The 22,869-nt window shown below is 53.5% G+C and overlaps 1 protein-coding gene across 1 annotated transcript in view; it reads right to left on the reverse strand.

Moving 5' to 3' along the window:
• Positions 1 to 22,869, reverse strand: part of LOC131567031 (collagen alpha-1(I) chain-like) — an 84,527-nt gene that overhangs the window by 5,434 nt on the left and 56,224 nt on the right. The window contains exons 22-64 of the mRNA XM_058818511.1: positions 22,555 to 22,599; positions 22,002 to 22,055; positions 20,724 to 20,768; positions 20,149 to 20,202; positions 18,968 to 19,075; positions 17,907 to 17,960; positions 17,671 to 17,724; positions 17,439 to 17,483; positions 16,865 to 16,918; positions 15,919 to 15,963; positions 15,316 to 15,369; positions 14,459 to 14,512; positions 14,215 to 14,268; positions 13,988 to 14,041; positions 13,649 to 13,702; positions 12,845 to 12,889; positions 11,959 to 12,003; positions 11,750 to 11,857; positions 11,462 to 11,515; positions 11,209 to 11,262; positions 10,993 to 11,046; positions 9,820 to 9,927; positions 9,408 to 9,461; positions 8,650 to 8,760; positions 8,297 to 8,350; positions 7,701 to 7,754; positions 7,436 to 7,489; positions 6,992 to 7,045; positions 5,484 to 5,591; positions 5,318 to 5,371; positions 5,128 to 5,181; positions 4,797 to 4,850; positions 4,405 to 4,458; positions 4,178 to 4,231; positions 3,903 to 3,956; positions 3,222 to 3,275; positions 1,852 to 1,905; positions 1,723 to 1,776; positions 1,492 to 1,545; positions 1,365 to 1,382; positions 1,181 to 1,234; positions 934 to 996; positions 149 to 314 (exon numbers count right to left, since the gene is read on the reverse strand). Of these exons, the coding sequence (XP_058674494.1) occupies positions 149 to 314; positions 934 to 996; positions 1,181 to 1,234; positions 1,365 to 1,382; positions 1,492 to 1,545; positions 1,723 to 1,776; positions 1,852 to 1,905; positions 3,222 to 3,275; positions 3,903 to 3,956; positions 4,178 to 4,231; positions 4,405 to 4,458; positions 4,797 to 4,850; positions 5,128 to 5,181; positions 5,318 to 5,371; positions 5,484 to 5,591; positions 6,992 to 7,045; positions 7,436 to 7,489; positions 7,701 to 7,754; positions 8,297 to 8,350; positions 8,650 to 8,760; positions 9,408 to 9,461; positions 9,820 to 9,927; positions 10,993 to 11,046; positions 11,209 to 11,262; positions 11,462 to 11,515; positions 11,750 to 11,857; positions 11,959 to 12,003; positions 12,845 to 12,889; positions 13,649 to 13,702; positions 13,988 to 14,041; positions 14,215 to 14,268; positions 14,459 to 14,512; positions 15,316 to 15,369; positions 15,919 to 15,963; positions 16,865 to 16,918; positions 17,439 to 17,483; positions 17,671 to 17,724; positions 17,907 to 17,960; positions 18,968 to 19,075; positions 20,149 to 20,202; positions 20,724 to 20,768; positions 22,002 to 22,055; positions 22,555 to 22,599 (2,626 nt within the window). The remainder of the gene's footprint in view (positions 1 to 148; positions 315 to 933; positions 997 to 1,180; positions 1,235 to 1,364; positions 1,383 to 1,491; positions 1,546 to 1,722; positions 1,777 to 1,851; positions 1,906 to 3,221; positions 3,276 to 3,902; positions 3,957 to 4,177; positions 4,232 to 4,404; positions 4,459 to 4,796; positions 4,851 to 5,127; positions 5,182 to 5,317; positions 5,372 to 5,483; positions 5,592 to 6,991; positions 7,046 to 7,435; positions 7,490 to 7,700; positions 7,755 to 8,296; positions 8,351 to 8,649; positions 8,761 to 9,407; positions 9,462 to 9,819; positions 9,928 to 10,992; positions 11,047 to 11,208; positions 11,263 to 11,461; positions 11,516 to 11,749; positions 11,858 to 11,958; positions 12,004 to 12,844; positions 12,890 to 13,648; positions 13,703 to 13,987; positions 14,042 to 14,214; positions 14,269 to 14,458; positions 14,513 to 15,315; positions 15,370 to 15,918; positions 15,964 to 16,864; positions 16,919 to 17,438; positions 17,484 to 17,670; positions 17,725 to 17,906; positions 17,961 to 18,967; positions 19,076 to 20,148; positions 20,203 to 20,723; positions 20,769 to 22,001; positions 22,056 to 22,554; positions 22,600 to 22,869) is intronic.

The raw sequence follows: 22,869 nt of genomic DNA on the forward strand, positions 1-22,869 counted from the left end.
CCCCAGGCTGCCAGCCTGTTTCTCCAGCAATGCCCACAAAGCCCATCTGACCTCATTCCCCAAAATTTCTTTATTTCAAAGAGCTGCTTGTCCCTTCCCAGGCTCTGGAGACCAGGCCAGGCCCAGGGGTGCCCCCATGCCCTGGTACCATCGGGCAGGCCAGGGTGAGCCAGCAGCAGCTCCTTGCAGGTGGTGGCTGGGTGGGTTTTGGTGCCATTGGGATGCTCCACGAGGGCTTGGAGCTCCCGGCTCAGGGTGTCCAGCAGAGCCCAGACCAGCGTGTAATTCAGGTGGTTGGAGGAATAAATGAGGTGCTGGAAGAAAAAGGAGGGGATATCACCAAGCTGACCACAGATCTGCCCACCAGGAGCATCATCAGGGATGGCACATGCAGGGGACACGGACAAGCATGGGGACAGAGGGAATAGCTGGATTTTCTGGGTCCTGGTGCACAGGGGACCTCAGAAGGAGCAGGACATGGGGATAGCATCCCTGGCAGCCCCTTCCTGTCACAGATATTTTCTGAAAAATCTTTTCATTAAGATCTTTCCTCCTGAGAAGCCTCAGAGGAGAAAAACAATAATTATCCGTTGCTGTGGAATGCGATAGGTGCACCTTTGATTTGTTTTATGTGGTTGTTTTTAATTAATAACTAATTACAGTCTAGCTGTCTCAGACTCTCTAATCAGTCACAAGATTTTATTATTATTTTATTCTTTTTCTTTGCTAGCTTTCTGATGAAATCTTTTTTCTATTTTTTTAGTGTAGTTTTAATATAACATTTTCATGTAATGTAATGTAATGTAATGTAATGTAATGCAATATATAATATATCAACCTTCTACAACATAAAGTCAAGTTTCTCATCTCTTCCCTCATCCTGGGACCCCTGTGAACACCACCACACCTTCCCCCCTGGGCAGGGTCACTCACCTGCAGCTCCTCCTGGGACAGCATCACTGCAGGCCCGCTGGGACCAGGGGGTCCAGCCACACCCTGGGGGACAATGACAGTGCTGGTGGCACTGGCTGCTGCCCACGAGCCCCTCAGCAGCATCTCCACAGTGCCAGCAGCTGGGCATCCCCATGGAGTGACAGCATGGCATGAGGGCCTCACTGCCACATTTAGGGGAGTGGGTGACCCAGATTTTGGGCTGAGGGGAGTTTGTGACTCTGCTTACCGGCATCCCTGGGGTGCCCCTGGGTCCTGGCAGGCCTGGGAAGCCTCTCAGCCCCTGCCAGAGGAGGAGGTGCAGAAGGGAAGGAAAGAAGGGGGGAGATGCTGCTGTGCTGAGCTGCACCCCCAGAGTGGGAAAGAGGGAAGGGATCCCACTGATCCCACTCCAGCTGCTCCCCACCACTTACTTTGGGTCCAGACAAGCCCTGGAAGGAAAGGACAGGACCAGGATAAGAGGGAGGCAGGTGGGATCAAAGCTGCATCCCTGTGGGGTGTGGAGTGAACCTCAAACCTGCGGGAGGGGGAAGGACTCACCGGTGTCCCAGGAATTCCAGGGTGTCCCTGTGGGCCAGGGGGGCCAGTGTCACCCTGCAGGGACAACAGAGAGCTCAGGACATCCCCAGGCCCTGCATCCTTCTACAACCCAGCCCCGCATCCTTCTACAACCCAGCCCCTTCCCCAGGTGGATTTTATATGGAAAAACAAGAAATTCACCCCCCAAATACTCATTTCAGTCCCTAACATTCCTCTCCACCCTGCCCTTACCTGCCTTCCCTTGGGTCCTGGTCTCCCAGGGACACCGTGGGGTCCTGGCTTGCCCTGGAAACGTGGCAGGATGTCACACAGGGTGACAAGGGATTGGGGGGAAGGAAAAGAGCAAAATTTGTCACACACCTTGAAGCCATCGTCCCCTTGCTGGCCCAGGTCACCTTTGCTGCCCTTCTCGCCCTAGGAGAGAGTCAGGGAGAGCTGTGGTGGCAAAGGGAAGGACACAACCCCCAGGACACCAGTGTGGGTGGGGAAATTCCCACTCATGGCTGGCTGCAAAATTTCTGGAGCAAAAACCCCAAACACCAGAGAATAGTTCCAGAGAATTCACTGCACCCACATTGCTGGGGACAGAGGCAGCAGCAGGGATGAAAGGATCATCCCAGACTACAACATCTCTCAGGAAAACCTTGGAAATTGGAAGGAAGCACTTGGAGAGAATAAAGAAGATTCTTGGTGTGCTGAAAGAAGAAGCAGGGGAAAAATCCCAGCACAGCCTCCCCTCTGCCTGCTCTCTGGAGCTGCTCAGAGCTAACAATGAATTTAAAGTTTTAATTATTCCCAAAGTTTTCTTTTCCTGAAGGCTCTGAGCAGCTTCCCATTGCTTGGAGATGGGATGGGATCAATGGGATGGGATCAATGGGATCGATGGGATGGGATGGGATTGATGAAATGGGATGGGACAGAATTGGATGGGATCAATGGGATGGGATGGGATAGGGTTGATGGGATAGGATGGGATCAATGCCATGGGATCAATGGGATGGGATCAGTGGGGTGGGATAAATGGGATGGGATGGGATTAATGGGACAAGATGGGATGAGGTCAATGGAATGGGATGGGATCAATGGGATAGGATGGGATGGGATCAATGGGATAGGATGGGATGGGATCAATGGGATGGGATGGGATGGGATCAATGGGATAGAATGGGATCAATGGGATAGGATGGGATGGGATCAATGGGATGGGATGGGATCAATGGGATGGGATGGGATCAATGGGATAGGATGGGATCAAGGGGATGGGATCAATAGGATGGGATGGGATCAATGGGATAGGATGGGATCAATGGGATCAATGGGATGGGATGGGATCAATGGGATGGGATGGGATCAATGGGATAGGATGCGATGGGATCAACAGGAGGGGATCTGGGATGGGATGTGCTCAGTTTCTCCAGCCAAGAATCCATCAGGAATGGCACAAGGGAGGTTCAGCTCATGGTGCATCAGCATCAATGCTGAGAGCAGGGGTTAAAAGGCTCCACACTGCTGCTTGCAACTCCAGGAGGATGGAAAAGCTGCAAAAGGACTGGATATGGGAAAAAATCTAAAGGTTCTATCTCCCAGCACTCAGGGACATGTGGCCAACCCCCAGAGAAAAATGGTGCAGCCATCAGGGTTCAAAAAGAGGGAAATAAGGGATGGCATTCAGCAAATTAAATGCCACCCTGTGCCCAGTGTCTCTGCTGTGCCTGGCACATGTCCCCTACCTTGTGTCCTTTCGGTCCAGGGTCTCCTTTAATGCCCTTCAGCCCTGGGATGCCCTAAGAGAGAAACATGGAACTGCCTCACCCTGGGCTGAGCTGCTGCCTGGCAAGGAGGGCCCTCCCCACACCTGAGGATCCTGAGGATTTAAGGCAGTTTTAGAAGCTTTGAAGCATTTTCTCATTTTTTCTTTGATTTTTGCTTTCAGGAGGATCCCTCAGCAAAGCCCATTAAAAATGCACTGGAGGTGCCTTGACTCTCAGAGAATATCCAGCTTGGGGAATTTTGTGAAGTTGCCAAAGTTGGGCTTTTTTTTTAATTTTAAGCAGAGAAAAAAAGCAATTTCTAGTAATTAAAATAAATATTTGTGTCCTTTTTTCTAGATGCAGTTTGTCCCTCTGTGACAGCTCTCTGGGCATGTGGGCACAGTCCCACCAGTGCTCAGCACTGCCTGGCATCAGACACATACCTAAAAGAAAGATTTGGCTTCTAGAACCACATTTTGGGAATGAAGTGATTTGTCTGACTGCACACACCCTCCTGAGATGTTCGTTTGGGAGGAGAAGACAGGAGGAGATGGATGAACCATTTAAGAACTCCCTCATTTTAAACAGGTCCCTGCTCGGTCACACAGTGGGGTCACACAGGGAGCAGCCAGCACCCCAAAACCCCACACTGATACTCACATAGAGTCCCTGGGGGCCCTGGGGTCCTGGAAGTCCTTTGTCACCTGGGTAGCCCTGAAATGCAAAGGGAGAAGCCCTGGCTATGCCCAGGGTGATGCTCCAGGGCAGGGAGAGCAGCCCATGGGGCTCTGGGCGATGCCCCTGTTGGGCTGGGAGGCTCTGGCGGGACAGAGCCTTCAGTTATCCTGGTTTATTCATTTCTAACCCAGGGCTCAGGCAGGTGGGAGCACCCCCAAATTGCCAGGGGGGCAAGGCAGCCTGACAAAGCCACCTACCTTGTGTCCCCAGGGACCCCGTGGGGGCTGCTGGCCCATCTTGCCTCGCTTGCCCTGGGGACCACAGGTGAAAGACTCACAGGTAGTTCCAAACTGATCCAGCCACCCCTTGCCCCTCTAGGATCCCCTCTCCAGGGATTCTGAGCCCCCAGAAAACTGGGACCACCCTGCAGAGGCTCCAAGGAGCAGCTCCCTGCCACCCTGGTGGGGACAGCGGTGCCATTTACCCGTCTGCCAGCTTCTCCTGGGACCCCTCTGTCCCCTTCCTGGCCAGCATCACCCTGGGGGAAGAGGAGAGGGGGGATGAGGGTCTCCAACAGCTCAGCCACATCCCAGGAGTGGGCAGGAGGAGATGGGACAGAGCCCAGCACTGGGGGATTCTGGAGATGGGCACCAAGAGCTGGGGAGGCCCCTGTGCCAGGCTGGGGGCAGGATCTGCCAGCCCCTCACCTCAAAACCAGCCCAGGAGCATCCTGTGCTTGCCAGGTGGGGAAAAACAGATCCTCCTGGGCAATTCCCACTGTTTGCTCTCCATGGTCCTCCCAGCTCAGGCCTGCCCACCCCATGCCCGCTGGGCAGACCCCTCAGGTGCCATCCCCAGGGGAGGATTTGGGGGTACCTTATCTCCTTTGCAGCCTTTCCGTCCTTTAGGGCCAGCTTTTCCAGGTGCCCCCTAAAATCCCAAAGGAGAAGGAAACCCCTCTGTGAGGATGCTGTGCCAGGGATGCCCCTCCTGGCTTCCCTCCCTGCATTGCTCCAGTGTGCTCTAAGCTGGACTCTTCCCTTTGGGATTTTCCCTCTCTCTGGAGCAGGCTGGGCAGAAGGGGGCTGTGGGAAGGTTCAGCAGGAGCAGGAGATGGTGCCTGATTGGACTTTTACACCTCCAGGAGATGCCAGCATCCCCCAGCCTCTGTCAGGGAGAACCACCACGGCTCCATCCCACTCCTCACCATTTGTCCTGGTTTTCCTGGCTCTCCTGGATCCCCTTTTGCACCCACCAGGCCCTAACAAGGAAAACAGAATTCAAGGCGAATCCAAACCTTTGGGTTATTCAGATATTTGGGTTATTCTGTGAGGGACACAGGTGTGGGAGGCTGGAAAAGCTGGGGCAGGGAATGGGGCAGAGAGGAGCCTGCTCACCTCAGTGCCACTCAGCCCGGTGGCTCCAGCTTCACCCGGTGGCCCGAGAGTCCCCTGAGTTCATTTGGGGACAAAACATGATGCTGGCAGCAAGGGAAGGCACAGCTGGGGTGTTGTCCCCAGGGAGAGCTGTGCCAGGGCTGTCCCCATGGAGCAGAGGTGTTACCTGCCGGCCTGGCTGGCCCTTGGTGCCCACCACTCCTCTGGCTCCCTCGTGCCCGGTGTAGCCCCGGAGCCCAGGGGCACCTGCCAGGCCCCGAGCGCCCTGTGAGCCCTGCAGGGCACAGAGAGGGGGACACTGCTCACCCCTGTCCTCAGCAGGGCCCGAGCAGCTGCACCTTGAGGGAGCTTTGCAAATCCACCTGGGGTTTATTCCACAGCAAATCCACCCAGAGTTTATTCCACAGCAAATCCCTCTGGAATTCATTCCACGGCAAACCCCTTGGGATTTATTCTACAGCAAACCCCCTAGGGGTTTATTCCACAGGAAACACCCCTGGAGTTTATTCCACAGGAAACACCCCTGGGGAATAAACCCTGGGGTTTATTCCACAGCAAATCTGCCCCAAGTTTATTCCACAGCAAATCTGCCCAGAGTTTATTCCACAGCAAACCCCCCTGGGGTTTATTCCACAGCAAATACACCTGGAATTTATTCCACAGCACATCCCCCTGCAGTATATTCCACAGCGAATCCACCTGCAGTTTATTCCACAGCAAATCTGCCCCAAGTTTATCCCACAGCACATTCCCCTAGAGTTTATTCCACAGCAAACCCCCCTGGAATTTATTCCAGAACAAATTCCCCTGCAATTTATTCCACAGCACATCCCCCTGCAGTATATTCCACAGCAAATCCACCTGCAGTTTATTCCACAACAAATCTCCCTGGAGTTTATTCCACAGCAAATCTGCCTAGAATTTATTCCACACCATATCCCCCAGCAGTTTCTTCCACAGCAAACCCCCCCTGGAATTTATTCCATGACAAATTCCCCTGCCATTTATTCCACAGCAAGTCCACCCAGAGTTTACTCCAGAGCCTGACCTCTCCCAGCAAATCACCAAATCACCCAAGCTAAAGGCTTGGAGCAACCTGTGGAAGGTGTCCCTGCCCATGGCAGGGGATGGAATCCAAAGAGCTTTGAGGTCCCTTCCAGCCCAGTTCTGGGATTCTGGGATTCCATAAGGGCACGTTTTGCCTGGGCAGAGTGGCACTGCAAGGTGGGAAAACTGGGATGCAGGTGGGATTTATCCTGCAGCTGAGCTTGGGGCATCCATAACACATCTGGGGCGCTCTACCATGCCCAGAATGCCCATCCTGGGGCACTGGGCAGCTCCTGGAGCCACAGGACACCTGTGGATCTGCTCCAAGGAGGGGAAATCAGCCCTGGAGCTGCCTCAGGCAGATTGCAGCAGCCCAGGGTTACCTGTGCAACAGCCCTGGCACTTTGGCATGGCTTTTAACAGCTCTATTAAAATTCCTTTCTTAACAGCTCTATTAAAATTCCTTTTGGGAGGCTTCTGCTGTGGGAAATCCAAGGAAGCAGTGACTCAGTCCCATGGCCAGGCTGGCAGAGCTCACTTTGCAGCCACCCCCAGGGTGAGACACATCCCAAAATGCCACCAAACCTCTTTCCCAAGGGAATTTCTGAAGGCAGAGCTGGTACTCACCACTGGGCCGGGCTTGCCACTATCCCCCTTCGCTCCATCATCTCCAGCCTGTCCCTGTGGGGACATGGGGGTTGAGAAAAAGCCCCTCAGCACTGTATCCTTCACCTCTGAGGGGACTTTGAGCATCCTGTCCCACATCCCACGCTCAGCTGGCCAAGCCAACCCTGGGAACCACATGGGAGTGAACAGAATTCAGCAGCAGGAACAGATTTTCCATGAGGCACCACTGGGTGCTGGAAAGGGTCTGATTTTGGGGGTTTAGGTACTGGGAGTTTGGGGTTTTAGGGTTTTGGGAGTCAGTGCTGAGTATGAGGTGTTAAAGCCTCTCCTCATTTCTGAGCCCCCCAACCTCGCCAGTGAAGGGGCAATAAATCCTTTGGGTTGTTCTGGAAATAGGGAAGTCTTTGGCAATTCCCAGCTCTGCAACATTCCAGGCATCAGTACCTCAAATCCTGCAGCCCCAGCAGGTCCATCCACACCTCGTGGCCCTGGATCTCCCTGGGGAAGGAGAGGAAACAGCTCTGTCCATGGAAAACCCTTCCCTGCCTTGCTGGCTCTGGATCTCAGGGTGTCCCATGGCAGGTCCCCCTGTCACCAGCCTGCCCAGGACACCCAGTGCCAGCACATTCCCACTGGGAGAGCTTGGGAAGAGGCCAGAAAAGGGAGTTTCACCCGGAGATGAAGGGTTGGAGCCATCATCTCTCTGTACCTTCTCTCCCTTGGGACCATCGAGCCCAGGAGGACCTTGGAGTCCTGTCCCACCCTGTTCAGGGCACAAGCAGAGGAACATGGGTCACCCAGCCCTGCCAGTGCTCCCAGTCCCAGACATGTCCCCTGGCAGCCCTGTGACAGAGATGGGCCTTGCCCAGTGCTCCCAGTCACACAGATGTCCTCTCACCAGGTCAATGACAGAAATGGGCCCTCCCAGTGCTCCCAGTCACACAAATGTCCCCTCACCACATCTGCGACAGAAATGGGGCTCTGCCAGTGCTCCCAGTCACACAAATGTCCCCTCACCAGGTCAGTGACAGAAATGGGGCCCTCCCAGTGCTCCCAGTCACACAAATGTCCCCTCCCAGTGCTCCCAATCACAGACATGTCCCCTGGCAGGCTTGTGACAGAGATGGGCCTTGCCCAGTGTTCCCAGTCACACAAATGTCCTCTCACCAGGTTAGTGACAGAAATGGGCCCTCCCAGTGTTCCCAGTCACACAAATGTGCCCTCACAGTGCTCCCAGTCACACCAATGTCCCCTCACCATGTGTGGGACAGGTTGGAAAGGGACAGGGGACATGATCTGACTTACAAACCATCCTCTGGCTCCAGCAGGTCCTGCAGCTCCGGTGACCCCGCCCTGGCCCTGGCACACAGAGGCAGACATGTTCCCAGCCTGGCAGGGCTGGGGTTTGCCTGGAGGCAGCATTGCCCCAAGGTGCCCCACAAACCCAAACCACCCTTTGGTGCCAGCAAGACCCAATTTTGGTGTCATGCCTGTGAGACATGAAACCCCCTAATTATGGAGATTTGACAGTTCCTAGGGTTTTCTGCAGCTCCCAGAGCCCAAGGTTTCCCAGCAGGGGTGAGTGCCCTCCTGGGCAGCCCTCAGGCAGCCTTTGGGGACACTGGAGGGTGAGGGAGCCCAGCCCCAGCTGTACTTGCCAGCAAACCTTCTCGGCCCTTCTCTCCCTTCTGCCCTTTGCCTCCAGTTTCACCTGTGGCAGCTCCTGGACCAGGAATTCCAGGAGGGCCCCTGGGGCCAGCATTGCCCTGCTCAGGGATGGAGAAAGTGTCACCACAAAGAGGGAAAAAGAACAGCAATAAATGAGTTTCTGCATGCAGGTGAGCTGTGTCACCCCACAGAGGGCAGGTCACCCTGGGCTGCTCCTCAGTCATGGGGACACCCCTGTCCTGCTCTGTCCCCACCATGGAGCAGCAGAGGTTTGTCACAGACATCTTTTATGAAAAATCCTTTCCTTAGGATTTTTCCTTCTGACAAGCTGAGAGGCCTCAGGAACAAAATATAAACATTGATTATCTGCTGCTGTGGAATGCAACAGGTGCATCTGGGATTGGTCTCTTGTGGTTGTTTCTAATTATGGCCAGTCACAGTCCGGCTGTCCAGACTGTCTCAGTCAGTCACAAGCCTTTGTTATCATTCTTTCTTTTTCTATTCTTAGCCAGCCTTCTGATGAAATCCTTTCTTCTATTCTTTTAGTATAGTTTTAATATACTATATATAATAAAATAATAACTTCTGAATATAATAATAACATAAAATAAAACTTCTGAAACATGGAGTCAGATCCTTATCTCTTCCCTCATCCTCAGACCCCTGTGAACACGGTCACAGAGGTTGAGCAGGCCAAGGGTGTTCCTGAGATGCTGCAAAGAGGGACAGGGTTAGAGACACCCCTCACCTTCCGTCCCCGCAGTCCTGGCTCACCCAGGTCCCCAGTGTCACCAGTGTCACCCTGCCCAGGGAGAAATGCCCACATCAGACACAGCAGCTCCTCCCCAGCCCCATCCTAGGGCGGGTTAAAAGCTGGGCTTTGATTTCTATGGCCTTCTCCACCCTCCCCTGGCTGGGATTTTGATGCTGGGTAAGGCACAGCCTCTCCTGTGCTGGGAGATGACCCCAGCTGTGACCCTGCTGCCCCAAAAGTGAGAGGGGACAAAATGCTGAGTGCGCCTTGCCCAGCATGGGGACCCCAAATCACCAACCCCCGATTCCATGGGAGCATCCAGGCTCTGTGGGGCAAAGCCAGAGGCAGGGTCCAGAGGCAGCACCTTTCCCATTCCCATTCCCTGTGGGGACAACCCTACACGTACCTCCTTGCCTTGCTTCCCAGGCCGTCCTGGTGGCCCCTCTGTCCCCTCGTCCCCCGGCTCCCCAGGGCTCCCTCTGATGCCTGGAGCTCCACGGGCTCCTGCCTCTCCCTGGACAGGATGAAGATGGCCAGGATGATTCCTGGCTGCCTTTTCCACCTGAGCCTGGCTCTGCCCACCATCATTTCCCATACTGGCAGATACATTTCCCATATCACAGCCATATTTTCTGAAAAATCCTTTTGCCAGGATCTTTTCTCCTGAGAGGCTGGAAAACTTCAACTTCTCCATGTTTTGCTGCTTTGGAATGTGATTTGGAGAATTCTTTACCCAGCATGTGTGAAATTTGTTTTTACTTGATGACCAATGACAGCCACCTCTGTCGAGGCTGTGAGCAGTCACAAGATTTTATTATGATTCCATTCCCTTGCTTGCTAGCCTTTTGATGTCTCCTTTCTCTTTCTTTAGTATAGTTTTAGTATAGCATATATAATATATACATAATATATAATCTACAATATATAATTTACAATATATAATCTACAATATATAATATATAATATATAATATATAATATATAATATATTATATATTATATATTATATATTATATATTATATATTATATATTATATATTATATATTATATATAACATAATACATAATATAGAATATAATATAGAATATAATATAGAATATAAAATATGATAGATGAGATAAAATATGATCTATGAGATATGGGATTATAATATTATATAAATTACATAATATAATAAAAATTATATATTATATAAGAATACAATATATTATATTATATTATATTATATTATATTATATTATGTTATATTATATTATATTATACTATATTATATCATCAATCATATTTTATATCTCATCTACCATATTTTTATGTTACATATTATATAATATAAAAATATTTTATCAGCCTTCTGAAACATGGAGTCAAGATTCTCATCTCTTCCCTCATCCTGGGACCCACAAACACCACCACACTGGGAAAAACTCAGTTTTCTTATAGGACCCCCCTGCCATGCCCAGCAACGTCAACCCCCAGGCATGAGGATGCTGGGGAGGGGTTTCAAACACCTGCCATGGATTCGGGTACCTGTGCGACCCTTTAGGAGTGGGGTGAGCCCAGCAGCACCCCCAGCACCCACCTGCTCACCCTTGGGTCCCAGCTGACCCTCTGCTCCTGGTGGTCCTGGTGGTCCCTGTGGAGGAGAGAAAAGCCCAGCCCTAGCAGAGCTCACAGCTGTAACCTTCTGGCTTTTTTGAGGATCAGCAGCCTGCTGCCATCCTTGGAGCAGGGAGCTGGGGAGGGGGAGGCTGGAGCAGCCCCACTGGGGTGGGCACACAGCTCCCAGCTGCTGTACCTGCTCCCCATCCAGCCCGCGGGCTCCGGCTGCCCCGGCATCTCCCACCTGGCCCTGCAGAGGACACAAAGGCAGGACAAGCAGCCGTGGTGGATCTCTGTCTCTGTAGCTCCCCGAGATGCAAATCCCCATCCCACAGCAATGGGCCAAGCTGGGAGCAGTGCTGGCCCCCGCAGCCCCAGGGAGGTCAGTGGGGTGAGCCTGAGGCTATGGGCACCTCCCAGGGAAACCAAATCCCCTCCTTTGTGCTCACCTTGTCTCCTCTCATCCCTGCAGGTCCTTCACATCCATTTGGACCTTCCTGGCCCTGAGAACAAACGGCCCACATCAGCAGAGGGGTTTGGCCTGAGCTCAGGAGCCTTTGCAGCTCCAGAGGGGGTCCTGGGATGTCCTGACACACCACACACGGCCATGGGAAGGGAATCCCTTTTCCTTCCCTTCCTGCAGGTGCCTCAGGGAGCCCCCCAAGGCTGCAGCTGCAGGAAAACCCCAATCCCTGTCCTGCTGAGAGGCTCAGGGGAGGGCTCCCAGCAGCACTCACCGGGTAGCCAGGCGGGCCAGCAGCCCCAGCTGCTCCAGGAGCGCCCCTTTCTCCACCTGCACCAGCCTTCCCGGGCATGCCATCCAGCCCTCTTGTGCCAGGAACACCCTGCAAGGCCAGAAATCTGAAATTCTCAGCAAACAGCGTTCCAATAGATTCCCACTCCGTGGGACACCCCCCATCCCAGCAAGGTGCAGCTCTGCACTTACAGGCAGCCCTGGGAGCCCTCGAGGACCTGGGTCACCTGTTCTGCCCTGGGAAAAGAAGGATGTTCAGCAGTGTGTCCATGGAACTGGGATCAGGGGGAGGCTTTGCTCAGAGAAATCCTCTTGTCTTGGGACTGTGGCATTCACATTCTCTGAAAAAATCCATTCACCCAGGATTTTTCTCCTGGGAGGCTGAGAAGCCTCAGAGAAAAGGAAAACAATTCTTATCTCATTTGCTTCTCCTGTGCTGTGCTCATGTGGAATGTGTTTGGAGATTGTTCACCCACAGGTGATTGTTCCATTGCATTCTGCTGGGAGTTGTTTTCTCTCTTTGGCCAATCAGGGCCAAGCTGTGTCAGGACTCTGGAGACAGTCACAAGTTTTCATTATTATCTTTTTAGCATTCTGTAAGTATCCTTTCTGTATTCTTTAGTATGGTTTAGTATAGTATTATAGTATACTAATATATTTATATTAGCACACTATAATACTTCTATTTTATATATAAATAAATATAATATATATAATACAATATACTATATATTATATATTATATATTATATTAATATAATACTTCTATTTTTATATATCTTTAATATATTATAGTATAAAGTAATAAATTAGCCTTCTGAGCACACGGAGTCAGATTCACCATTCCTCCCTGCCACAGAGGTTCCTGCAAATACAATGTGGAACCATCTGAGTGGTGTCTGTGCTGCATCAGGACAGAGCCCAGCCAGCAGGGAGTGAGACCAGGGTCCTGCCTGCCCCTAGCAAGGGCTGTGGGATGGATCCATGCTGCAGGCAGCTCAGGGGATGTGCTGCAGCTCACACACCCATGCAGAGGGATTGGAACAGCCAGGAATGCAGGGAGCAAGGAGAGTCCTACCTGGGAGCCTGGAGCACCACGAGGACCAGGAGGACCTGGCAGGGCCTGGGGGACAAGAGCACCATGGGCAACACAGCCTTGGCTGAGCCCCCTGGCAATTTAACTGCAAGACTGGCAAAAGGTCTCTATTGTAGCAGCCAAAGTAGCTGCTAATAAAGTCCTTAAGGAAGCAAAAAGGGCCTTTGCATGGTATCCCCAGATGTTTAATTCAGGTGCACAGTGAGAGGGTCAGGGTCCATAGCCAGCACTCAGGGGGGACCCCAAGGTTTTGTGTACGCAGGGGTAGGGGCTGAACAGTGCAATGGGAGCAATACAAAGATGAGGGTCAGTGGGGAAATAGGGAGGGAGTGGCTGAGGGAAATAGGAACAAGGGGAAGGGGCCAATGGGGTCAAACAGCTTTTGAGGGAAGCTTCTTGTGTCTCCCTAACCCAGGGAATGCCTCTCAGGGTCTACACACCCTGAGATGCTCAGGGTCCAAAGCCAGCACTCGGGGGGAGCCCAGGTTTTTGTGTCCCCAGAGGCAGGGACTGATCAGTGCAATGTGGGCAGTGCAAGGATGGGGGCCAGAGGGGGAATAGGGAGGGAGTGGCTCAGGGACATAGAACAAGGGGATGGAGCCAATGGGGTCAAACAGCTTTTGAGGGAAGCTTCTTGTGTCTCCCTAACCCAGGGAATGCCTCTCAGGGTCTGCACACCCTATGGCAAAGCTTTCCTGTTTTCCCCATTCCCAGTCCAGCCCAGAGAACTTGCCTGGTGCTTTCCAGGGGCTGGAGCTGCCCAGAAGAGCAGCAAGCAGTGCTTACCTTTGGACCAGCTTTTCCCGGAAATCCTGGTGGACCTTGAGCTCCCCTTTCTCCCTGTTAGGAGGCAAGGAAAATTTCCTTTCCTCTGTAAGTTTTAATGCAAAAAATTCTTTAAAAAGCACAACAAAATAAACGAAAACCAGCTCTTAGAACAATCCAGAGGTGTTTGGGCAGAGGAGGTGCTGGAGTGCCAATGGTTCACCTGCTGTGGGAGGCAGATCCAGCTGTTCTCCTCCCACCATGGCTGCTGCAGACTGTGGACACCTCCAGACCCATCCACAGGCTTCAAAACTCATCCCCAAAATGCTTCCGATGCTGGAGGGGGTGTCCCATCCCTACCTTGTCTCCCCTGCGTCCCAGCCTCCCACGGTCTCCAGCAGCTCCTGGGTAGCCCTGGGAAGAGCACGGGGTTAGAGGCAGCTGGGGCTGCCTGGCATTGCTGTATTTTTGGGAGAAGGGAAAGGCAGGAGCCCTGGGAGGGTGGGGAGTGCCCAGCTGGAGGCTGCTGCAGCCCCCTCCCAGTTTGGCCACCACCGTGTCCCCTCTGTGTCCCCTCCATCACTTACATAGGTGCCCACAGGTCCTTGTGGCCCCTCCAAGCCCGGCTTCCCAGGCAGCCCCTGGCAGGCAAAACAAGGGAATCAGCAAAGCCTCACTCCTGGGATGCAGTCAGGCCCCCTCCCTTGCTCAGTGATCCCACAGGATCCCCTGGGCTGAGTCCATGGGATCCCCCCAGAGCACCCCAGAGCCTCTGGGGGCTGTGCACCACCCTCACTGCCACAACCAGCCCCCCCAAACCCCAGCTCTCACCTTTGGGCCCAAGCAGCCTGGGTCTCCATCATGTCCAGGCTTTCCTGGAGAGCCCTTTGGGGTTATTTGGGGAGGAGGTGTCAGTCAAAGAGGAGAGGAGCTGAGCCCCCATTGCTGCCCCTGAGCTCATGGGGCCAACAGGGTCACAGGGGGCAAACTCAGCCATTGTGCCTGGTCCTAGTGGTTCCTGCACATCAGCCCCCATGGCTGGCAGGGCTGCCACCAGGGCAGGTGACAATCCTTGCTCTCAACATCACCACCAAGCCCAGCTGAGTGCAAGCTCTCAGGGAGGATCTGCTCCAGGTCTCCATCCCAGGTCACTGAGCTGGAGGAACCCACCAGGACTGAGTCCAGCCCCTGTCCCTGCCCAGCCCCCCCAGCAGCCCCACCCTGGGCACCCCTGGCAGCGCTGCCCAAAGGCTCCTGGAGCTCTGGCAGCCTCGGGGCCGTGCCCATTCCCTGGGCAGCCTGGGCAGTGCCAGCACCCTCCCCCTGAACCTGTGCCACCCTCTGCCACTGGGATCTCCTCCCTGCACCCAGAGCCAGCTCCTGCTCAGCCATGGAGGGTTTCCATGAGCTGCCATTCCCCATGGACACCCTGCCAGGCCCAGGGAGGCGGCACAGTTCCTGGAGCAGGCTGATTCCTTGGGGGAATGATGCTGCTCTTCCCTAGCCCCAGTTATTTCCACCACTGAGGCTTTTTCATGTCTTCTATCAGCCAGGTATGATCAGGTCCTACAGATGCCCTGATTCCCGAGGAAATTCCCACATTCCCCACCAGCAGCACCAGCCCCACTGACATCCCACCTAGGAAAACACACACAGTTCATGCAGAGGAACATTTTCTATTTCCTTACTACGGATCCAGGAGTTCCAGCATGCCCACGGCCTCCTGGCAAACCAGCAAATCCCTGGAGGGAAGGAGCAGAGGAGCCATGGAAGGAGGGCAGGAGAGGAGGATGGGGAGACTCAGCCCTGGGTTTGAGCCCCACCCAAAGCACAGGGGAAGGGCCCAGCCTTGTCAAGGGAGCACTGATTTTCCTTAAAATCCAGCTCCTGGATTCTTCTGGAATCACTGCACAGACACAAAACCCACTCGTGCCCCCAGACACTGTGTGATGCTGGCAGCACTCAGGTGTGTCTCTGACCCAGTTTTCATCCTCTTTTTTGAGGGAAGCACCAGATTTTTATTTTTTAATTATAGTTTTTTTTTAAATTTCAGAGCAAAGATAAATATATTATATCCTGCAGAAGGGAAAACCTGCTGCCAGCCCTGGTCTTGCTGTTCAGGCTAGCAGTGCCAGGGGTGGGAAATCCCCCTGCCCTGTTCCCAATCCTTCCCCCTCAGCAGGATTCCCAGAGGAGCACCCCCAGCTGCCCATGGACATGCTTTGGAGGCACATTTCCAAAGGGATAAAACTCAGCAGAGGGATGGAAGGGCAGAAATCAGCTCTACTCACCAGGGGTCCCCTCCTGCCTGGGCTGCCCAGAATCCCTGGGGGGCCCTGCAGGAGAAGGATGAGGATGAGGATGGAGAAGCAGAACAGCATCTCCCAGTCCCCATCATGGCAAAGTTCATGGAATCACGGTCTTGTCCCACACAGCCACAAGGATGGGAGCATGGGAAGTGACCCCACTGATGGTATCAAGGTCTTGTCCCACACGGCCATGGGATGGGAGGTTGGGAAGTGTGGGAAGTGATCCCATTAAAGGTATCAGGTCTTGTCCCACACATTCACAGGGATGGGAGGTTGGGAAGTGACCCCATTGAATGGTATCAAGGTCTTGTCCCCACAGTCACAGGGATGGAAGGTTAGGAAGTGATCCCATTAAAGGTATCAGGTCTTGTCCCACAGAGTCACAGGGATGGGAGGTTGGGCAGTGACCCCATTGATGGTATCAAAGTCTTGTCCCACAGGGCCATGGGATGGGAGGTTGGGCAGTGTGGGAAGTGACCCCACTGATGGTATCAGGTCTTGTCCCATATGGCGACAAGGATGGAGGTTTGGAATTGACCCCACTGATGGCATCAAGGTCTTATCCCATATGGCCACAAGGATGGGAGGTTGGAAAGTGACCCCACTGATGGTATAAAGTCTCATCCCATATAGCCACAGGGACAGGAGGTTGGGAAGTGTGGGAAGTGACCCCACTGATGGTATCAGGTCTTGTCCCACACAGTCACAGGGATGAGAGGGTGAGAAGTGACCCCACTGATGGTATCAGGTCTTGTCCCACACTCTTAGAGGGATGGGAGGTTGGGCAGTGACTCCATTGATGGTATCAAGGTCTTGTCCCCACAGTCACAAGAATGGGAGGTTGTGGGGTGTCCCCATGGGCTCAGCTGCCCCTGCCCACCCCTGCCAGCACCCTGTCCCCAGGCAAGTACAGATGTAGGATGGGAACCTGTGTACCAGGCTTTCCTTCTGCGCCCTCCGCTCCCGGCGCGCCCCGCGAGCCCTGCAAGGAGAGTTTGGGTCAGGATGGCCCCACAGGGGCTCCTGCAGCCCCAGAGCCTCCCCTCAGGGGACAATGGGGGACATCAACTGTGGATTCCTCGGTGCACAGCTCATCCCACAGTTCCAGCAGCTCCTCCCTGCTCCATCCCACCTCAGGATGGGAAATAACATCCACGTGGGAGGGGAGCTGTTCCCACCAGCAACACCTCAGCTGGGTTTTCCCACCTCCTGCCCCAGCTATTTATTCCTGGCTCCTTCACCAGCCTCAGCCCTGAATAACAGAGCTTCCTTACAAAGTTCTTTCCTGGAATTTTCTGTGCTCAGCGTTCTGGAGGAAGTCATGGTGTTAAGCAGGTGGTTTGTCAAAATGCAACCTGCCACGGCCTGAGCTGCTCATCCCCAACTTTTTCTGCTCAAATTCCTGACCCTCTGGTCTGGCCACATCCCAGCATGCTACTCCCATGTCCCAGAGCCAGCAGCTCCCCATGGCAGCACAGGGGTGTGGGATACCCTCTACTTACAGGCAGTCCAGGCACTCCAACCAGCCCACGCTGCCCCACGCGGCCCTGCAGAACACCAGCAATCACCAAACCATCCCCAGATGCACATTTGGGGGAAAATCTTGTACCTAAAGGATGTGCTCTGCCCCAGCACATCCCAAGCCAAGGGAGGAATGTTTCAATCCAGGCTTGTTTCAATCCCCCCACAGCCGAAGCTGCTCCAAGATCCAAATTCCAGCACCCCTTTAGTTACCCGGGCTCCCCGTGCTCCTGGGGTTCCCTTGGGGCCATCAGGTCCTTGGCATCCCTAAAATCCACACAAAGGGAAACACAGGCATTGCAAATCTACAGGGATAGGGCAGGGCAGGGGGCCAAGAGGCTGGAGCCCCCCAGGATGGTGCCCTGGGAGCCTGGCAAGGTGGGCACAGCCCTGTTTGCCATGCAAGGCAGTGGGCAGCCCCTGGGAAAACAGCAAATTCTGGCACTGACCTTGGGGCCCTCGCTGCTGTTGAGCCCTGCAGGGCCAATCTGACCTTCTTCCCCCTGCCAGGAGAGAGAGGAGGAATCATCCAGGGAAAACACAGCCCCAGATCCTGGGGGAGTCACCAGCCTGCTGCTGGTGTGGGGAAAAACACAGAGAGTGTGAGCAGAGGTGACATCAATAGTGGCACCAGCTGAGCTTTGGTGGCAATGGGGACTTCCCCCAACCCCTAGGGCTAAAAACCAGGCAGAAAGAAAAATCTCAACAGTTTGGTTAAGGATATTTTTGTTTCCTGGCGGACAAATTAAAGGCAATTCCAAGGAGTGCTGTGCCAAGGCTGCTCCCTGCTCCAGCCCAGCAGCACTGCCTGGAGGGGGGACAAGGCAGGAGAGGATTCCTACTGCATCTCCAGCTCCTGAGAGGTGGGAGCAGCTGTTACTCATCCTGGAGAGCCAAAGAGCAGGTCCAGGAAGGTATCCCAAAGGCCCTGGGAGTGGGAGGGCAGCCCCTGCAGACTGCAAAGGTGGATGGGAAAATAATCCTCTTTTTCCTGAGGAGCTGGGAATCACTAGGGATCAGCAGCCAGCCTCCAACACGGGGCTGGAGGTGGCTTCAGTCTCCCAGACAGCTCCCTCAGAGCACACACTGCAGGAAGAATCATCCCCAAAGCCCTTCAGGCTGCCAGCACAGGCTCCAGGAGCCTGGCAGGAGCCAGAGAGGGGCACAAAAGGAACAATCCATGAACCCTGTGCTCCCAAAGGCTGCAAAGGAGCTGACCCAGAACAGGGACTCAGTGGGATCCTGCACAGCTGCTGGGGAGGGCTGGGAATCCTCTGCTTGAGGCTGCTCTGCCATCAGTGAACCCAGCAGAGAATTTTGGGGTGAAGGGGTGTGGAGCAGGCAGGGCACAGCTTGGTTTGCAGTCCCGTTGGGGCTCTGGGCAAAGCTCCCCAATGCTGTTAAAGGGATCCCTTAGGAGAGATCCCATAAATCAGCACTGGTGCCCCCTCAGGGCTGTCCCCACACAGGTGACACGTGTGCTCCCCCCCATTCCAGCAGTGGCACTCACATCTGGTCCCCGTGGCCCTGCAGCCCCTCGGGGGCCAGGGAAGCCCTGCAAGCCCCCCTGGCCCCGAGCTCCTGGAGGGCCTTTGGCTCCTTGTGCTCCTCGTGGGCCCTTGGAGGAACAAAACACAGAATGTCACCAAGCAGGGACAGCAATTCTCTGATCCACAGGCAGGAATTCCCCTGGAGAACCCATCACTGGCATGGGGAGCACCCCAAACCTCCTCCCACAGCACCCCTGGGCCACCAGAATGGGGAAATTCATTGTTGAAACGGCCAAAGGAGGTGGAGCAGGGGAGGATGGATCAGGTGGTGGGATCAGCACAGAATGAGCTGCCTGGCTGTCACAGAGCCCAAAACCCAGCAGGGCCCTGTCACAGACATATTTTCTGAAAAATCCTCTCATTAGGATCCTTTTCTCCTGAGAAGCTGTGAGGCCTCAGAAACGAAATATAAACAATGATTATCTGCTGCTGTGGAATGCAACAGGTGCATCTGTGATTGGTCTTATGTGGTTGTTTTTAATTAATGGCCAATCACAGTCAGCTGGATCAGACTGTGTGGTCAGTCACAAGATTTTATTATCATTAATTATTTATATATAAATATATCATCATATTATTTATATATATATAAATAATATTTTATTATTATAATATATAATTATATATATTATAATTTATTACTATAATTTATTTATTCCTTTCAAGCCTTCTGATGAAATCCTTTCTTCTATTCTTTTAGTAGAGTTTTAGCATATAATTTTCTTTAAATATAATATATATCATAAAACAATAAATCAGCCTTCTGAAACATGGAGTCAAGATTCTCATCTCTTCCCTTGTTGGGGTTCCCTGCAAATTCAGCAGGGCCCAGGGTCCTTAGGCAGCCACAGCTGGGTAAAGCACATCTGGGCAACAGAAGGAGCAGCTCCATGAATTGTGCCCATTCCCTGGGCAGCCTGGGCAGTGCCAGCACCCTCTGGGGGCAGAGCCTTGCCCTGAGCTCCAGCCCCAGCCGTGCCCTGGCCCAGCCCCAGCCGTGCCCTGGCTCCTGTCCCTGTCCCACAGTGCAGAGGGGTCTCATTCTCTCATTCCAACACCCAGCCCCTCCATGTCCCCTCCTCAGGGTGACCAGGAACCTCCAGGTGGCATTTGGAGGCAGTACAGCCTTAGGAATCAGTACCTTGCCTCCTTTGGCTCCCAAATCTCCCTTGGCTCCACCAGGACCTCGGCAGCCCTGCAAGAGCAGCAGCAGTGGGGGTTACAGTGAGAAACCCCTGGTGCAAGCTGTGTTTGATCCTGGCTCCAAATAAAGCGAATTTTGCCCTGCTCCAGTCAGGGCTTTGCTCTGGATGGGCCCCTCTGAGCTGGGAGCAGGGACCTGCTGGATTTGCCTCCAGAGCTTTTGTGTTCAATCCCCACCAAACCAAGCCCAGCAGCCCATGCCGGTGCCAGCTCCCAGCTGGTGGTGGCACCTCTGGCACCACCCAAACAATGCCAAGTGTCTTATCCTCACTGCTGTGTCCCTTAGCTCAGGCCAAAGCATTCCCCCTTCCCTGAGCTCCCAAAGGCAGGTGACCCCTGAAAATTCCAGCAAAAGGAGCCCAAGCTCAGCTCTGCCTCCCCAAACAGCCCCAGCTGGCGCCTACTCAAACACCAAGTCCAGGCACACATAAAGAACACAGAGCTGCAGCTTTGGGCTGCTCTGCCACAGCTCTCCTGCCTCCAAAGCAGGATCCCATGGATGCCATCACTCACCTGCTCTCCTTGGGTGCCTTTTGCACCTGGCAGGCCAAGGAAACCCTTCAGAGAGAGAGAGAATGCAAGTTAAAAAAGAAAAACACAAAGGGAAGTATTGCATGTGCTGCTGGAGGTGACATCCCACCCAGAGCACAGGGATGGCATGGGCTGGGAAACGGGGGCACCACTTTGGTTCTGCAGGGATGCTGAGATGCCCAGTAGGATTTGTGCCTCAAAAAGGGACCAGAAGAGTCACAAACCCTCCCAAAGCTGCCCTAAGATGAGGGTGAGGTCCTTGTTTGACTCCACAATGCAGCTCCACATCCCACCCCTCATCCCTCATCCCATTCCAAGCCTCAATTCTCAGCTCTGTGGGTCGGGGTCCCAGGACACAGACAGGGACACCTGGGCCAGGCAGGAGGAAGGTCAGGCTGTCCCAAGTCTCTGGAGCACCCAAATCCCTTGGGAAAAGGGTGCCCCAGGGAAGGGATCAGCAGGGCTGGGCCATCTCTGCTGAAAAATCCACAGCGAAAGAATAAAAACGGAGGTGCCTGAAAGCAGGAGGGGCAGAGCAGCTTTGGGGATGAGGACAGTGGCATCTCCAGCAGCCCTGTGGGAAGCTGGGGAACCCTGCAGGATTCTGTGGGGCTGTAGGGGGAGGATGAGTGTGGCCACAGCTCTCCTCACAGAGAGCAGCAGGCACGACTTCCCAAGGATTTTTCTTGGGAAAGCAGCGAGAAGTACAGAGAGAAGAGAAAACAATTCTTATCTCTATTCACTGCTCCTGTTTTTGCACATGTGGAATGTGTTATGGAGATTGTTTACTGAAAGTGATTTGGTTAATTGGACACCAAGGAAAGTTGTTTTGAGTGATTAGCTTTAAATCACTCAGAGCTGTGTCCTGCCTGTCTCAGACACTCACGGGTTTTCTGTAGTATAGTTTTAATATAGTATTAATGTAATATAATATAATGTAATATAATATAATGTAATATAATGTAATGTAATGTAATATAATGTAATATAATATAATGCAATATAATATAATGCAATATAATATAATGCAATATAATATAATATAATATAATATAATATAATATAATATAATATAATATAATATAATATAATATAATATAACATAATATAACATAATATAATATAACATAATATAATATAGCAATTGTTCAGCCTTCTGAATCATGGACCGAGAGCACATTATTCCCTGGCTGGGGGATCTCCTGTTTCTGCTATAGCTGAGAGCACCCCACATCCAGGCACCCCCTTCCCATCACTTACCCCAGGGCCCTGCTGTCCCAGCTGTCCCCTCACCCCAGGGGCACCAGCTGTACCCTGCAAGAGGAATCCTGGAATCACAGAACATCCTGAGCTGGGAGGGACCCCAAGGATCCCCCAGCCCAGCCCCTGTCCCTGCCCAGCCCCCCCAGCAGCCCCACCCTGGGCACCCCTGGCAGCGCTGCCCAAAGGCTCCTGGAGCTCTGGCAGCCTCGGGGCCGTGCCCATTCCCTGGGCAGCCTGGGCAGTGCCAGCACCCTCTGGGGGCAGAGCCTTGCCCTGAGCTCCAGCCTGAGCTGCCCTGGCCCAGCCCCAGCCATGCCCTGGCTCCTGTCCCTGGCCCAGAGCACTCCTGTCCCTCATCAGAGCACCCAGCCCCTCCATGTCCCCTCCCCAGGGTGGCCAGGTGGCATTCTGGAGGTCAGCTGGAAGTGCTGCCCCCTCTCCCCTCCAAAAACAGGGACAGGGACCCCCTCAACCCCACATGTCAGGTCCTTCCAGGGAAATCCCTCCAACCTGGGCTTTATCCCCACCAAGGTCCCCAAAAAGCTCTTACTGTGTCTCCTTTGGGACCAGAGGATCCCTCCAGCCCTGCTGGACCCTGGGAAAAGCAAAGGCGGGAGAAGAGGGATGTGGCTCCCTGTCCTGCTCTGGGGATGGGACCCCAGCCTACAGGAACCCACCCAGGAGCTGCCTCACAGCTCAGGGACAATGTCCTCACCCAGGGGACACCGCCCCTCCCACCCACCCGCTCCTGGGGGCCACAAGGATCCCCAAGGTCAAGGATTTCCAATCCATTTCCCAAATGCATGGGGAACAAACCCCAGCAGCTCCTGGAAGAGACCTGGGGGGATGCACCCAGCCCAGGACA

This window comes from Ammospiza caudacuta, chromosome 21, assembly GCF_027887145.1.
Source record: "Ammospiza caudacuta isolate bAmmCau1 chromosome 21, bAmmCau1.pri, whole genome shotgun sequence".
Classification (NCBI taxonomy): domain Eukaryota; kingdom Metazoa; phylum Chordata; class Aves; order Passeriformes; family Passerellidae; genus Ammospiza; species Ammospiza caudacuta.